The 13,047-nt window shown below is 43.1% G+C and overlaps 1 protein-coding gene and 1 non-coding gene across 2 annotated transcripts; both read left to right on the top strand.

The window, feature by feature from the left end:
- The first annotated feature begins 2,764 nt into the window (after positions 1–2,764).
- Positions 2,765–3,178, top strand: LOC122638711 (secreted RxLR effector protein 161-like). Its single transcript, XM_043831565.1, has one exon. It carries the CDS (start codon positions 2,765–2,767, stop codon positions 3,176–3,178), a length of 414 nt encoding a protein of 137 aa, XP_043687500.1.
- Positions 3,179–12,379: 9,201 nt separating this feature from the next.
- On the top strand, positions 12,380–12,452 carry TRNAA-AGC. The gene has a single exon. It is a non-coding gene; the product is annotated as a tRNA-Ala (tRNA).
- Positions 12,453–13,047: the final 595 nt, after the last annotated feature.

Genomic DNA, 13,047 nt, shown 5'->3' with positions numbered 1-13,047 from the left:
CCAACTGGCATAAAAGCAGGTTTGGGGTATGTTCATATGGAATCATCTGGGAATAATGAGCAACTTAGCAAAAACTTAAAGAAGATGAATTTTGTGAAAGAAGGCAGCTCTACTGATGCAAGAGGAAAAGCTTCCCATGCGACAAGTAAGGGGGAGCAGAAGAAGAGACACCAAGAGCAAAGAAATCAGCAAAAGACCAATGCCTCTCATTTCAGATTCTATGGAACATCCAGGTTTGGAAGGTCAAGATTTCAAGGCAAAAAGAGCAACTACTTTCCTGGTTATTGTTTCAAGTGTAACACATATGGGCATAAGATAGCCACTTGCAATTTCAACTTAAAGCAAGTGTTTTTCACTAGTAAGAACTCTTTTGCACCTTTGTTGCAAAATGTGGTGTGTTACAATTGTTGCAATCATGGTCATATTACTAGAGATTACAAACAACCCATCTATTTCTCTCCCATAAAGAAGTCAAGTCAAACGAAGACTACAGCTGGTTCAGATGTGAAAATGCAAGTTAAAAAGGATTGGGTTGAAAAAGTTTCAAGAGGAAAGAGTATTAACTCTTTGGTTGTTCAAACTGCTTTTAGAGCTCAAGACAAGGCTGTTCCATGGATCCTTGATAGTGGCTGTTCAAGTCACATGACTGGTGACAAGAACAAGTTTGCAGAGCTTAACCAATATGAGGGAGGGTCTGTTAAGTTTGGAAACAGTGAGAGTGCCAAGATAGTTGGCAAGGGCACAATGCATCTAGATGATGGGAAAGTGAAGACATCTGATGTTTTACATGTTTCAAGTTTGAATCATAATCTTCTCAGCATTAGTCAAATGTGTGACAAGGGTCACAAGGTTATCTTTGATAAATCAGGATGTGAGATCATAAAATCAAAGAATGGCAAACTTGTGGCATCAGGTGTGAGGACTTCAGGAAATTTGTATGCATTGTCAGATAGCACAGGTGGATCTTGCTTGGTTAGTCAAGAAGAAGAGCATTGGATTTGGCAAAAGAGACTTGGGCACATTGGCTTTGACAACTTGGTGAAGATCACTTCTCATAAGGCAGTCAGAGATGTTCCTCAGCTGAAGAAGCCATCCAATCCTATTTGTTCATCATGTCAAAGAGGCAAGCAAGATGACTTGGGTACAATTTCTGAAGCATAAGAATGAAGCTTTGGATATGTTCAAGGTGTTCAGAAAGCAAGTTGAGAATGAAACTGAAAGAACTATCAAGTGTCTCAGGTCTGACAAAGGTGGAGAATACACCTAGGGTGTATTTTATGAGTATTGCTATGAGCATGGCATTAGGAGACAGACTTCAGTAGCTAGAACTCCACAACAAAATGGAGTTGCAGAGAAAAAGAACAGGACAGTTCAAGAGATGGCAAGAACACTGTTGATAGAGAGTGGTCTTGGCAAGAGGTACTGGAAAGAGGCTGTGCACACTGTTGTGCATATTCAAAATAGATGCATGCTTAGAAGGTTTGAAAAGAAAACACCATATGAACTCTGGTATAAAAGGAAAGCTACAACAAAATACTTTAGAATCTTTGGTAGCAAGTGCTTCATCAAGAATATAGAGGAAAATTTAAGCAAATTTTAAGATATGTCTGATGAGGGCATATTTCTTGGGTATTCAGTGAGAAGCAAGGCTTACAGATGCTTTAACAAGAGGTTAGCCAAGATTGTAGAGAGCTCAGATGTCACTTTTGATGAGAAGAGCAACAACAAACCCAAAGTTGATAGAATTGACTATGATACTGACAGTGAGTTCATAGAGAATGGTGATGAAGAAGCTGAAACTAAAAACTCAGCAACCAAGAATAAAGCCCTACCTTCCTCAGAGTTTGAAAAGGAGGAAGAAGATGAAGAAGCAACTGAGAAGAGACACAGGACTGAAAGACTTGAAAAAGATCATCCTCAAAATTAGATTGTTGGAGATCCTTCAGCTAGAGTACAGACTAGCAGAATGAAAGCAAGTAATTGCTACTCCCTTTTGTCTCATATCGAGCCTAAGTCTATTGAAGAAGCTTCAAGAGATTCAAGTTGGGTCAAAGCTATGGAGGAAGAGCTTGATCAGATTGAGAAGAACAAAACTTGGGAGTTGGTTCCTAGACCTGCAGGAAAGAATGTAATTGGCACAAAATGGGTGTTTAGAAACAAACTTAATGAAAAGGGAGAGGTGATAAGAAATAAAGCAAGGTTAGTCTGCAAAGGGTATGCTCAGGTTGAAGGTGTGGATTTTGATGAGACTTTTGCACATGTGGCTAGACTGGAGTCTATTCGGATGTTTTTAGCACTTGCAGCTTACAGAGATTTCAAGATTTTTCAAATGGATGTAAAATCAACATTTTTTAATGGAAATCTTGAAGAGGAGGTCTACATGGAGCAACCGGATGGTTTTCAACTTTGTGAAGATGTTACTATGGTTTGTAGACTCAAGAAAGCTCTATATGGTCTGAAACAAGCTCCTAGAGCTTGGTATTCAAGATTGGATAGCTATCTATATGAGATAGGCTTCAAGAAAGACATGGTGGATAGCAATCTCTACATTAGATCTGTGGACAGCAGCCCACTGGTTGTGGTTGTTTATGTTGATGATATCATATTTGGAGCCCATAATAGTGAACTATGCAAGGAATTTGCTGAGAGAATGCAGACAGAGTTTGAGATGTCAATGCTTGGTGAATTATTCTTTTTCCTTGGTTTACAGGTCAAGCAGATGTAGAATGGTATATTCATTTCACAAGCAAAGTATATTAAAGAGATGCTGAAGAAGTTCAACATGGAAGATTGCAAGTCTGTGAGTACTCCAATGATGACAAGTTGCAAGCTTAGCAAAGATGATGATTCTCCTGTAGTTGACCATACCATGTACAGGTCTATGATTGGTAGGCTATTATATCTCACTACTTCCAGGCCAGATATTCATCAAGCTGTATATATGGTGGCTACATTCCAAGCTGGTCCAAAGGAAACACATGTTGCAGCTGTGAAGAGAATTCTCAGATATTTAAAAGGAAGTATGGACTTTGGCCTGTGGTATCCCAAGAAGAAAGGATTTGAGTTGACAGCCTACTCAAATGCAAATTGGGCACGTTGTGTCGATGACAGGAAAACCACTAGTGGAGGTGCATTTTATCTTGGAGAAAGTTTAGTCACATGGCATAGCAAAAAGTAAGACACAGTTTCTCTTTCTACAGCTGAGGCTGAGTACATGGCAACTACTTCCTGTTGCACTCAGATACTTTGGATGATTCAGATACTGAAGGTCCTCTATATTGAGCAAAAACTACTAGTGACTATCTATTATGATAATACAAGCTCAATCAATATCTCTAAGAATCCAGTCATGCATTCCAGGACCAAACACATAGCCATCAGGTATCATTTTCGAAGGGAAAAGATAAGTAGTGGAGATATTAAACTTGGCTATGTTCCTACTGCTGAACAGGTGGCAGGCATTTTCACTAAACCCCTTCCAACATCTACATTTGCATATCTTAGGCAAAGACTGGGAGTGGTTACATCTACCTCACTTTAGTTTATCATTAGCACTGACATAGGGGGAGTGTGTCTGGTTACTGCATATTTTTTTCCTTCTTCTTTGTCAGGTTGGGTACCCCTTTGGTCTTGTTGTCAAAGGGGGAGAGAGAGTCTTTGAGGTAGGAAGTGTGTTTGTGTACTGGTGTATTGCCAACAATGCCAAAGGGGGAGATTGTTGATCTAATGGCATTGTTGCCATTGTTGGCAACTTGGTGGACAACAGTGGTGTAAGGAATGTGCTAAACTTGTCTGCAAGTTGGGAATAACGAACACCGTGTGAGCCTCAAAGCTAATAAATAAAGTAAGTCCCCATGGCATGTGAGCTTCCAATGAGAAGACAGAAAGCATGACCTAGAAAATGAAAAGGGCAGCAAAATCCCATGGCATGTGAGTTTCCAATGAGAAGACAAAAACCATGACCTAGAAAATGAAAGGGATAGCAAAATCCCGTGGCATGCGTGAGCATTCAACATTTTATCATATAAGCATTGCCAATAAAAATAAAAGGAAAAGGAAAAAGTAAAGCTGTAGAAAGGTAAAAACATTGGGTACCTAACTCTTCTTATAAGCTAGGTGACGCACATGGAAAATGCCCATAGCTCTCCAAGGGGTTTCCAACTCTTGACAATCCTGCTTAGGATGACATGACTCCTTGAGGTATGTCTTGGTAGCACACAGTAGCATTGTAGTTTCATTCATGCTTATTTTTCATGTTTGCATAGTATATTTTTCCATTGCATGAGTGTGTGAGTGTAGGCCACCTTGTTTAGTTATTTGAACATGCTCATAATCTCATAAATATTGTATTTGAGGTCTAATAACCTTGCTCTCAGAGATCTGGAGGTTTTGTGTACAGTTCATGAAAGCCATATACAGGGTTGAAGAGGTAGTGGCTTGGTTTGAGAGATGAATTCTTAATATAGAGAGGTTTCTGGTGGTTTGAGCTCTTGGTGGCTCTTATTTCAGTGTATTAGATATGTTCCAAAAAAGTTCAAGGTCAAACTCGAGCTATATTGCCTCCTCAAGGTTCAAGTTCAAGATTTATGAAAATTCAAGTCAAAACAGTGTTTTTCTTGGTTTGGAGGTTGGTTTGATGATTGGTGGGACCCACTAGTCTTTCGAGTGGCTACGCATGTTCAAATTCTTGTTGGTGATGTGTTTCAAGTGTTACTTGAGCCAAACAATGGTTATTTGTGAAAATGACATATTCAGTTACAAGTTTTCAAGTAAATTTGAAATTCAGCAACTGTAACTGTGAAGCTTTTTTGGGACTCTTGAAAAGTATGCATATGAGAGAGAAAAGACAAGTGGTTTGTGCCAACATGTTTATAAAGTTTTTTTCTACAAGGGTGAACAAACCACACAGTCATTCGAGCTATAGGTTGATGTGTGTGAAGGTCAGAAGAGTGCATCAGGATCATTGTCAGTGAGCTGGACTGCAAGCTTGAATTGATTTTGAAGAGAGAGAAAGAGGAGAGAGAGTGTGGATCCCACCTGGGGGTGCCACGTGTCAGGGGGTAGTACGATGACATGTCCACCTTAGCATTTGACTTAGTTAACATGGCCATATGGCCATCACTACCTTGACAGCATGGCTGCACAAGCATCAACCCAGCAGCCTAGCACCATGGGCACAACAGCCCAGGCAGCAGCCCAACAGGTCAGCCCCATGGGCACAGCAGCCCAGCCCTCTTGGGCATTTTGTAAAACAACTTGAGTATGCTCTTATACTTATAAAATATTTGGAGGTTTTGAAAATCAAGCTACTGGAAGTCATTCTCTGTAGTAGGTTAGTGAATTTTTCGGAGGATCACATGGGAATTCCAATCGTACGGATGTGAAGCCCACGTGGTAAATAGTAGGAGATAAAAGTTTCAGTTTTTTCTGACACGTGTACAGATCATGGATGAGTCATTGTTGTCCAAAAAATGCAAGCAATTGTGTGGTTGAGATTAATCTTTAAATCTAAAATAGAATCTCTTGTTCTGATTGGTTGATCTAAATCATAATCAATGGCTGAGATAGAAGATTCTAAATGGACACATCACAATTAAGCACATGCGAAATTGATACACTTAAGTGATGACTTCTCATTGGTGGATCAGAAATCTAATCTGATGGCTCTGTTTTAATCTCATATCAAAGATGAGGATCCAACGGCTTATGTGTGCTCTGCTCCCGTGTAAAGCGGAAGACGGAAGATTGAATCTTATTTTAATCTGGGCCATCCGTACGATCTGATCTAATGGGCCAGATTGACTCAATCTTTGCCTCGAACTTGGGGCTATGTAAAAGTCGAATCTTGGGATTTGTGCAAAGACGCTACCCCCAATATTTTGACGTCCTCTACGCAATGGTAAAGTCGGATTTAGGGTTTGATGCCTCTGTGATTTAATGTTTGAATTTTCTCAGAGAAGAAGGTATTTTGAGTAGATCGATGCATTGGGATCTGTGTCAGAGGCTTTTAGGACATGTCGCACGCTGCTACTGATGTCCAGAATGTCTGCATCGATAGTGGTTGTAGTTCTACTTCGTTCTTGAGGTAATTTTTCATTCAAGTTTTTCGTCTTATCATTTAGTCTTGTTGGGGAGTGAGGGTCATGTAATTTTGAGTGTTGGGAATTTAGGTTAATCATATAAACTCACTTTTACTATTTAAAACCTACTGTGCTGATACAGTTAGGTGTGTGGGAGTATTTCCTGTGGTTCCTGTGTCATATGGAACTGTGTTGAACCTTTTTAGTGATTGGTACGTGACCATACAATTGTGTGTTGATTGTTATAATCTGAGTTTGCTAATATTTTAATAAGCACAAATTCACCCCCCCTCTCTATGCCTCGTACTGAGACCATGAACCTTAGGAACTTCCCTGATGTTACTCCAAAGGCACACTTTGCAAGGTTTAGCTTCATCTGGTTCCTTCTCAGCACAATGAATACCTCCTCCAAGTCGGTCAGGTGTTGGTGGTCTTGGACGCTTTTCATGAACATGTCATCCACGTACACCTCCATATTGCGCCCGATCTGTTCCTCGAACATTTTATTGACCATCCTTTGGTAGATGGCCCCTGCATTCTTCAGTCTGAACGGCATGACACGGTAGCAGTAGTTCTCCTTGTCAGTTCGGAATGCAGTGTAGGACTCATCATCCTCATGCATGAGGATCTGGTTGTATCCAGAGTAGGCGTCCATGAAGCTCAACATCTTATGGTCGGCAATTGCATCGATCAACAAGACGATTATGGGGAGTGGGTACTCATCCTTTGGGCATGCTTTGTTTAAGTTGGTGTAGTCGACGCACATTCTCCACTTCCCATTGGGCTTTGGTACCATGACCACATTGGCGAGCCAGGTAGGGAACTTCTCTTCTCTGATGAACCCCGATCAGCTCAATTTCTCAACCTCTTCTTTGATAGCTGCTTGCCGGTCGAGGGCAAAATTCTGCCGCTTCTATTGGACGGGCTTCCTGGTTGGGTCTACATATAGCCTGTGCTCTGCTATAGATCTGGGTATGCCCGGCATGTTGGCAGTCGACCATGCGAAGACGTCCATGTTGGTTCAGAGGAGGTGTCCCAGTTCTTCTTTCTGTTCATCGTTCAACAACGAACCAACCTGTACAACCTTGGAAGGGTCATCTTTGCTGAGTGACCATGGGATGAGGTCCTCCACCAGCCTACCTCTCTTCTCTGTCTGTTCATCTCTCTGGTCGCTGACCAGGTTCTCCATGCATAGTGTCATTCCCCTAGTGTTACCATTGTTCTTCTTGACAAAGGTGGCATAGCATTCTCTGGCCTTCTTCTGATCGCCTCAGACTTCGCCCACTCTGTTGTTAGTGGGGAACTTCAGTTTTAGGTGGAGTGGTGATACTACTCCTCTAAGGGCTATCAGAGATGGCCGCCCTAAGAGGCTGTTGAATGAAACCATGGACCTAACGACCATAAAGTTCACCATGATGGTCACTTACCGAGGATGTTCTCCAAAAGTGACAGGTAGCTCTATAGTGCCTCTAATGGAGGCAGTGGCGCCCAAGAACCTATGGAGGTAGGTGGGCTCTGGCTTGAGTTGGTCATTCCCAAACCCAAATTGACGGTAGGCTTCCAATGAGAGCACATCCACTGATGCTCCTGTATCTATCAGCAGCCTTTGCATCGATCGATTGGCTATCTGCACCTGCACTACTAAAGCATCCTTATGTGGAAAGCTCACACCTTCCAAGTCTGCATCCGAGAAGGAGATCACCGTCTTGGTCTTTGCTAGCTTATTTGGTTTCTCTACTACTCCCATGAACCTGGTGTGGGCTTTGGCCTTTCTGGTAGACTCTTGCCCTGGTCCTCCAAGTATGGTGAGGATGAGGGCTCCCTTGGTGCCGCTTGGTTCTAGTACATCTCTCCTCTCTTCTGTGCGGTCTCTCTCCCTATCTTGATCCGCCCTCCTGTCTTCCTTTCTTGGTTCTTCTCTTTCTTGCTCACGACCTCGGTCTCCTTGGCCCGAACGACCGTCACGCCTTCCTTTGATGTACTTGTTCAGGCTTCTTGCCCTTACAAGTTGGTCTATCTCCCTCTTCAGTTGGTAACATTCTTTTGTGTCATGTCCGTTATCCTTGTGGAAGAGACAGTATTTGTTAGGGTTGTGCTTCTCAGGCCCTGCTAGCATGGGTCGTGTCCAATGGAGTAGGTCATGATCTTGGATCTGCATAAGGATCTGGGACCTAGTGGTGTTTAGAGGGGTGAACTCTAGGCTGCTTGATCGTTCACTCCTTTCTGGGCGGCGGTCGGTCCTTCCTGATGGGCAATCACCCTTCTCCTATCGATGCTTGGTCCTCGACCTTTTACTTTCTTTGCGGTCCTCCAGTGCCAACTCTTGTTATCCTAGGGCTTGGCTGCGGCCACCTTCTTCCAAGCTTGTAGTACCTTGGCCATGTTGGCGAATTCGTTACACCACTCCAGGATCTCCTTCATGGTCTTGGTCTCATGACGTGCCAGGTCCTTAATCAAGTTAAGGTCCCTGATACCCCCAGCCAAGGCTGCATGCTGGATCTGATCATCTAAGTCTCGGACCTCCAAGGATTCCTTGGTGAACCTGCTGACATATTCCTTGAGGGACTCCCCAGGGTTCTGTACCAAGTTCAATAGATTAACCGTGGTCTTCTTCTGTTTGACACTGCTCTGAAAATGGGTGACGAATTGCTCTCATAATTCTGCGAATGAACTAATTGACCTCGGTCGCAGTCTGGAGAACCATGAGGTGGCTACACCCTTGAGGGATGCAGGGAATGCTCGGCAGGAGACCACATCCAAGCCACAGTATAGGGTCATCATCCTGTTGAAGTAGTTGATGTGGTCATTAGGGTCCGTAGTACCACTGTAAAGTTCGAAGGTGGGTAACCTGAACCTGGAGGGGAATGAGGCTAATATGATCTCTTCTGAGAATGGATGTTGTCCAGGGATCGAGTGTGTCTCGCCCTTGGTTTGCTTCTTTAGTCCTTCCAACTTCTCGTCCAAATCTCAGAGCCTCTTGTCTAGTTCTTCATCCCGTGACTGTCCCTCACGTCTAGCTGGTCGCTCACTGCGACTTCGTTCTCATCCTCTCCTTGAAGTCCCCTCCCATCTTGAATGTTGGCGGGATGGTGAAGGGTCATGTCGCGATGAACCTTGCCGTGAACGCAAGGGGCTTTCTTCGCGGTAGGTCCGGCTTTGCTCTGATGTATGACTCCCTCCTAGTCGACCTTGGAACACCGACCTCTTGATGAACCCTTCAGGGTTAGGTACCATGGATCGGTGTGATGGTGTTCTCCCATGGTCTGACCGTACTGGAAGGTCTACTGTTCTCCTGGGAGGTTGGTAAGGCTCTCCCCACTGCTTGGTGTGCCTCTCTAACCTATCACCCCTGGGAGGTGATCTCCTAGGGCTTTGCTCCTGTCGAGGATCTATCATACGACGGTGGGATGTTGCACGCTGCCTCAGGTAGTCCCGAAAGAGTTGTTGGTCGTGGAGGATCTGTCGCTGCAAGTCATTAATCTAACCCATAGTCGCTGGTGCATTAGGATCAGGTACTGGCTCCACGGCGACCTCAATGGCTGCTTCAGGATTGAGGTCAATTACCCCAACTTGTTGGTTCTCGGGGACCTCCCTCTCCTAAGAGACATGGTCAGTGGCTCTGCGACGTGAATGCTCTGGAGGAGGTGATCCGTTCCCCTCCCTCGCAGCATTGTTGGTGGAGGGAGCGGTCTTCTTGCCTCGTGGTGCCATGGAATGATTATGAGAATAAGCTAGTAGGTACGATGGCTAGCGTCGTTCCCACAGACGACGCCAATCTGTTGCGTCAGGAAATCGTAGAGGGGTCCCTCAAGTGCCGTAACCTACAAAAGGACCAGGGTGACAAAGGAGAACCAGTGTAGTTCCGGCCTAGGACTCTCCGATGCCTAAGTTAGATCTCTCGGAGCAAGCAGATGAATGATAGAATTCAAGATGGGATCATGGAGTAGAATACCTTCCCTTTTATAGTAAAGTGTGGCGGTGTGGAGAGTCCCAGTTGATGGAGAGTAGTCTTCATAGTTGATAGAGTCCCTGAGTAGCAGGGTTCTTTCCTGAGTGGTTATCCTTCTATGGGAGGTGGTGTCCCGATAGAGTTGAGGTCTCCGATAGATAGATGTTGAGGTGTGCAGATAGAATGTTAGGTGCCTGTGTATATCTGGGACTGTAGGCAGCGGTCTAGAACCTAGAGTCCTTGTTCGCCCGTGCTTGCTCGTTCGAAGGTGATCCGCACCCGGGGGTTCATGTCTGATTGACGTCCTTCGATCCGAGCCCGGGGGTTCATGCCGGATTGACGCCCTTTGATTTGCGCCCGGGGTTCACGCCCAATGGAAGCCCTTTGATCCGCGCCCGGGGTTCACACCCGACGACGTCCTTCGATTCGTGCCCGGGGTGACCAGTTCGATCTAATTCGCGCCTGGGGTGGTTCGTGTCCATGCTTGGCTTTCCTCTGGTTCTGGCGTGGCCCATCTCCTTGGGTTAGGGACACGCGACATCTTTTGACTGGTCCGATGTTTATTGGGGTTCATCACATCACCTACAGAAATCAATATTCACATAGTTGATTTTGGGAAATGGAGATAAAAGATATGTTCAAGTTGCCATCATGGGTTGTTGGCTAGTCGCTTTGGGCCTTTGGATTTGGATTAATAATTCACGTAGTTTAATAGATTAATGAAGGATTAAAATCCTCTCCAATTCCCCCATGGTGCAGTGCGGTGCAATTCGGGGTGGAGATGTTGATGCTTGACAGGAGGGACATCCAATAGTCTAAACTGCACTGCCCTAGGTTTTTTTTTTCTTTCTTCTCGAGCTTAGCATCGTTGGATGTTGCGGCTTCCAGGTGTCGACATCTCCACCCCGAACTGCACCGCACTACACTTTTATAGATAGATCATAGGGGTGGCAAAACCCAACATGAACACGACCCAATAATAACTTTATGAAGTTCAGGTCCAACTCAGATTGAATTAGACTTGATATGAGAAGTTTTCAAGGTGGTTGTAAAAATAAAATAACATTTTAATCAATATCCTATACAAAAATATAATAATACATATATAATTCTTTTTTTAGTAGAAACATATACTATTCTAAATCATTACATGAAAGATGTTTAGATCGTACGGTTTAAAAATTACCCTCCCAAATTCCCATATGGGGTGGACGGAGCAGAGAACCCCAACCCATATTCTATCCTTTTGTTAATATATATATTTTTATTGGGTCATCAAAAAGGGTGGCACTGCAGTAATTTAAGTTAAACAACAAGAGTGATTAGATAAATATCGATTCCGGATTCCGTCGAATGTGACTCCATTGACACCTCCAACCAAACACGCTTTTAAAGTCTAAACTTGTAAAAGAGTGAGATTTATGAACCTTAAAAAAGGATTAACGGTGGGGTGAGGGTGGCAAGTAGGTGGGTGGGCTGCAGGACAAGGTGGCGAGGGGGAGGGAATGGGGTAGGGTGAGGCGGGGAGGTGTGGTGTGGGTTGCAAAGGAAGAAGAAGAAGAACGGGCTTTTCTAAAAACAAAAACAAATGTCTATTAACTCTTCAATTTTGGGTCTTATGAGAATGCTCATTAAACTTAAGGCTTAAGCTAAAAAACGAAGTAAAAATGTTTTTGGTCATAATACTAATGGTGTTTGTGTTTGTTCAATTTATATTAAATAAAAATAAGCTCCAAATGATACCAAACACATTTAAAAATGAAAAAATGTTAAAAAAAATAAAAATAAAAATGATACCAAAAAGATCCGATGTCTAACGGAATAGTAAACAGCTCAATGTCAAGCCTAGACCAATTATTACTCAGTTATTCTCAATGTTTGACAGTAATCCAACAAGCACCCGAGGGGGACCATTAATCAGCCGTTTATAGCCCAAATATCCATTTGTAGTTCAATATCATTTAATCCAATTAGTCCTATTAACATGAGTCCGGTTATGAACCGGTAAAATGATTGAATAGAAATGTGTCCATGCATAGCCTATGAGGTCCGATTAATTAAATGTTTAGTAACGATACGAGACCTTAAATTGATGCAGATCGAAACTGACCGGACCGACTAGTCGACACTTCCTGCTCAAACTTACCTAGCAGTTCCAATCTTTCATCGTGTCATTTTGGTCAATAAATGTGAATTGGCAGGCAAACAATGTTGGGAAATAGGCTTTGTCCCATCCTATTCCTAGTTCCCGGTTACCATCCTGCCTTTGGCTTTAACCCTTGGATGAAGGCCAAGCTTCTGGTTCCAAACAGAGGAAAAATAAAATAAAACATGCATTATTTTCATCAATGGGGATGTAGCTCAGATGGTAGAGCGCTCGCTTAGCATGCGAGAGGTACGGGGATCGATACCCCGCATCTCCATTTTTAACTTCTTGCATGGATTTATCCACTAAAAAACAAGAATACAACTGTGGCCATTAGGCCCATTACCATATTTTGTCTGACAATGAAAATGTGTCCATCTTTTATGAATATCATTTGCACTCGAGTAGAAGGTCGTGTCACAGGTTCAAGTCCTGAAAACAGGAGTAAGGCTGCGTACAATTGACCCACCCCAGACTTTACTAAAAGCGGGAGCCTTGTGCGCTGGCTCAGCAAAAAAAAAATTTTGGCAACCAGAAAAGTGAGTATAGCTACTCTGTTTAGTTTCCTTACTAGAGAGAGAGAGATCTTTTAAATTAACCTAAAGTTGGTAAAGCTTCAAGTATTAGTCCCTTGAAAATTTCCTAATCTCAGAAACTAAAGAAATAAATAAATAAAACAAAAAGAGACCTGTTAAGTAATCACCAAACCATGAATTTAATGTCAAGCATTCTCTGCATCACAATTAACTTAATTCATTTGTTTCCACCCCTTTGCCTGCTTAAGAATATTGGAGACTCCTATACCACTGGAACTAAAAGAAACATGCAGTCATTCACATAAAACTCTTGCATTTAATCAAATTACATAAGTT

The sequence above is a fragment of the Telopea speciosissima genome, chromosome 9 (genome assembly GCF_018873765.1).
Source record: "Telopea speciosissima isolate NSW1024214 ecotype Mountain lineage chromosome 9, Tspe_v1, whole genome shotgun sequence".
NCBI classification, from domain to species: Eukaryota; Viridiplantae; Streptophyta; class Magnoliopsida; order Proteales; family Proteaceae; genus Telopea; species Telopea speciosissima.
The sequence above is the reverse complement of the archived record's forward strand: the minus strand, read 5'-3'. Positions and strand labels throughout refer to the sequence as shown.